This window comes from Rhodamnia argentea, chromosome 9 (genome assembly GCF_020921035.1).
Source record: "Rhodamnia argentea isolate NSW1041297 chromosome 9, ASM2092103v1, whole genome shotgun sequence".
NCBI lineage: Eukaryota > Viridiplantae > Streptophyta > Magnoliopsida > Myrtales > Myrtaceae > Rhodamnia > Rhodamnia argentea.
The window spans coordinates 26771930-26775866 of record NC_063158.1 but is presented as its reverse complement, the minus strand read 5'-3'; the positions used below and the strand labels follow the sequence as shown (position 1 = coordinate 26775866).

The 3937-nt window shown below is 39.4% G+C and overlaps 1 protein-coding gene across 1 annotated transcript; it reads right to left on the bottom strand.

The window, feature by feature from the left end:
• Nucleotides 1–2347: 2347 nt before the first annotated feature.
• LOC125316718 (transcription factor WER-like) lies at nt 2348–3570 on the bottom strand. The gene is made up of 3 exons (XM_048285841.1): nt 3389–3570; nt 3154–3283; nt 2348–3012 (listed from the first exon to the last, which is right to left on the bottom strand). Exons 1-3 carry the CDS (start codon nt 3531–3533, stop codon nt 2541–2543), a joined length of 747 nt encoding a protein of 248 aa, XP_048141798.1. The 5' UTR covers nt 3534–3570; the 3' UTR covers nt 2348–2540.
• Nucleotides 3571–3937: the final 367 nt, after the last annotated feature.

The window sequence follows — 3937 nt, the reverse complement described above, 5'->3', positions numbered from 1 at the left end:
TCATGCTTTAATCTTAGGCAGAAGTCTAACCCACATGTAATGAGATGAATTAAAGTATCTATAAATTAAATCGCGACTCCATCTAATTGATCAAACTTTTAGAACATGTAGTAGTAGTTCCATGCGATCGCAACACTCAAACTGTCCTCTCCTGCGTCTCAAAAGTTTTGTATAGTAATCCAATGTTCTTGTGATATCGACGTTGTATGTGAACAATAGTTGCTTATCGGCTGGACATTGCCCCAAGCTAATTTGATTTGCTTGTAATTTCTTAGGTTTGTCAATATTTATGAATATCATCGATGTAATTTGATTTGACCTGTCCTCTATCTCCCTGTTTCAAAGTATTAACTTCTTCTTAATGACGGAAAGTGTTTGATCAAGTGGTACTTAAGACCATAGTTAAGTATTTGGTACTTTGCAAATAGTTAGGATTCGGATGATAATGAGGATTGCTAGTGATTCTTGGCTCCGAGTTCATGAGACATATTGCCCTCAAAATATCCATTAAAGAGGGTGATTGCCAATTCTGACATAGACTTGACCCAAAGTCAAAATCATTATGCTGAAGCTAGCCTAAGTAACACCGACACATGACATGCAACATGATATGACACAATAAGCCAACACATCATTCTAAAAAAAATAAAGAATTTCGGCATGTTGGGACACGTTGTATATTAAATGCATATTTTTATATATACATAAAAAATTATATCAGCGGCGAGTTTCTTCTTCTTGTTCTGTTATATAGCGATTTTTTTTTTTGCTGGCTGAGTATATTAATTTGGAATGGCTCGGTATATGACTTAAGTGTGTGTGTGTGTGTGTGTGTGTGTGTGTGTGTGTGTGTGTGTGTGTGTGTGTGTGTGTGTGTGTGTATATATATATATATATATATATATATATATATATTCGATAAATTTACATTTTGATCTCTACTTTATTGAAAATGCTTAAAAAAAACCTGTGCATAGTAAAATGGCATGTCGGGATGCTAGAGTAGCATGTTGTTGGCATGTCCGGAGCACCGATCATAGGTCAGCCACAGATCAGAGAGTGTCGGGAGAGTGTCCAACACTACATGTAGTTCCCCGGAGAGTGTTAGTGCTTCTTAGATTCTAGCTAATGCAAAATCTTAGGCTCCATTCTTTTCTAGAAAAAGTTTGATTTTTTTGAAAAATATTTTTCAAGAAGTCAATTTTTAAGAAAATGACTTTCCTATTTTCGGTTGAAATTTGAAAATGAATTGTTTCGATCATTTGTTTACTAAAGAGGCGCGCTATTTGGTGGATATAAGGGTTACAGATGCAATTTAAATAAAGTTTAATTGATTACATTTCATACTATACACACTTTTATAGACGGGGAACAATTCATTCTTTTTTCTCTTCTGGAAGCCAAGCTTGGGCGCTTAGCTCCCGACCCTAGCCTTGGGACACTCAAGCTCGGGCGCTAAGGTCCTAGACCCTATCATAGGGGACCAAGCCACATGTGACCTGGGCTCTCTCATCGGGGTCCCGACGAGTTGGGTGTAACTGCCGAAGAATTGGGCACGAGTGTCAAGGTCTTGGGCCTAGCCTCGAGGGACCAGCACCAGCCGGTGCCAGAGTTCTGGACTTGAGTGCCGGGGACCCCAGCTCGAGCCTTGGAGACTAGACCCTAGCCTCGAGGGACTCAAGCTTGGGCAGTAATGTCCTAGTGGCAAAAGTCGGGGTTTCTCGAGCTCGTGGGAACCCAAGCACAAGCTTGGCGTTGATGGATCTAGATCCGGGCCCAGGCGCTAGTGACTTGAGTCGGGAGCTAGGTACCTAGGCATGGTAAATATAATTGACACGTGTCTATCCAACAAATCCCTATCAGATTGCTTCATCGAATATTAATTTTCTCTAAATAGGGGTCAATGCATGTACTCTAGTACATATAATCCTAAACTTGCATATCCCACAAACAAAAATTTTTCCCAGCAACCGTCAATTTTCACTTTTCCTTCTTCTGTCGCCAATGATTTGCTTCAACTAAGCCAAGCCTAGATTTGTTTCCAATTGTTACAAAAATACAATCGATCAAACAATAAAATCAACAAATCATGAAATAAATAGAACTCTATAATTACGTGCTATGATCAATGTACTTTGCGTCCGTAGGGAGAGTCACAAAGCATTCTAATATAGATCAAGCGATACAATTGAATAATAATTACACTCAAGCAAACACTCTGCCTTCCTGGCCCCAATTACACCCATTGAGTCATACAATGTTTAGATCTCACAACTTTTCGCGAAACAATCAATCAATATTATAAATGAACTGCACATGAGTTTAACACAAACAAACAAGACAGAAATGACAAAACCGATAGTTAATTGCAGGAAACACAATGCTCATGACATTAATTTCACATTCTTTGGAAGTTAAAGATGCATCCTAGATTTATTACATCCAAAAGACAATCCTTACAACGAACCATAACAGTAAACTACAAGTAATCATATGGCACCTCTTCATCTGTGTACAAGTGCCTTCAGCAATAATCATTTTTACCATAAATCCATGATGAATTCTTCACAGGAGCCGCTATGGTGCAGAAACTCCTTTTCCATGCATACAAGGGCAGGGTCTGTCGCTCCCGAATGCATGTATGTGCCACCGAAATTCTCTGCAATTTCAAGATCTCTCAGAGCAAGAAATTGCTCCCATAAGCTTTCTTCTTCTTCAATCACGCTGCACGGTGAATAGCAGCTATTCTCCGAGGTCTTGTCATCACCGTGAACTCCATAAGAGGTGCAGAAGCTATTTGCAGGCATTGTTGGAATCACATTTTGAGACCCACTGTCAGGTTCTGATTTGGGAGTATCGATTGTGGGAAGGGATGGCTTAGCTTTAATATCAGATGCAAATGAATTTGGCAACTTATTCCCGTTCCCAACGCGTTTCTTCAAGTGGGTGTTCCAATAGTTCTTTATTTCATTATCAGTCCTTCCTGGAAGTCTGGCTGCTATTGCCGCCCATCTGCGATAGGGGAATTTAATCAACAATTAATCATTAGTCTACCTATACAAACTTATGGGAAGTCTAGATGTGTTCATTTTTTATTTTTTTATGGTAATCTTTTATCAGGTTTTCGCTAAGGAGATGATTGTGCAATCTTACTTATTTCCAAGAAGTCGGTGCGACTCGATAATCATGTCCTCCTCTTCTTTGGTGATGTTTCCATGCCTGATGTTAGGCCTCAGATAGTTCATCCACCGAAGTCTACAACTTTTCCCAGTTCTCGCCAAACCTGTGTCATTCACATGCATATTCAAGACTTGGGTTGATGTTATACCCAACAAAAGAAGATACAGAGAACAGCAAAAAACAAGATGAGTACTCGAATATTTCGTACCAGCAGGTTTGGGCATGTGAGTCCAGTTCCAAATGCCATATCGCCTGATATAAGCAATGAGCTTCTGATCTTCTTCTCCACTCCAAGTGCCCTTCTTCACTGTTGTGTTGTTTCTCTTGTTGGGTCTAAGTAGATTTCTCACCATTTTTGAGCTACCTTTTGACTTTTTGAGGGAATAGGGAGAGAAGTACTGTGGCTATGCGAAAACTCTCAGGCTTAATGATGTTCTGGGTAGCTCCAAGACTTGCTTTCTGTTTACATTTGTGGTTGGTCCCGCATACACAACGTTTTCAAAAGTCCAGCAAATTTAAAAGGGTTTCGCATTCTATTTTTTTTTTTTTTCTTAAAGCAAGTTGCATTTCCAAGAAAGTGAAATGATGTCATTCTCACAAGTTGGAGCAGTGTTGATTTGGTGTGTGTTTCGGCATCATCAGTTTGGATACCCTCTGCCTAAGAGCCAATTGGATGGATATCGGTTGGATATTTTTAATAAGAAATATGTTCGGAATGCGCAATGCTTTTCCACTCTCGTATCCTTCTCAAATAATA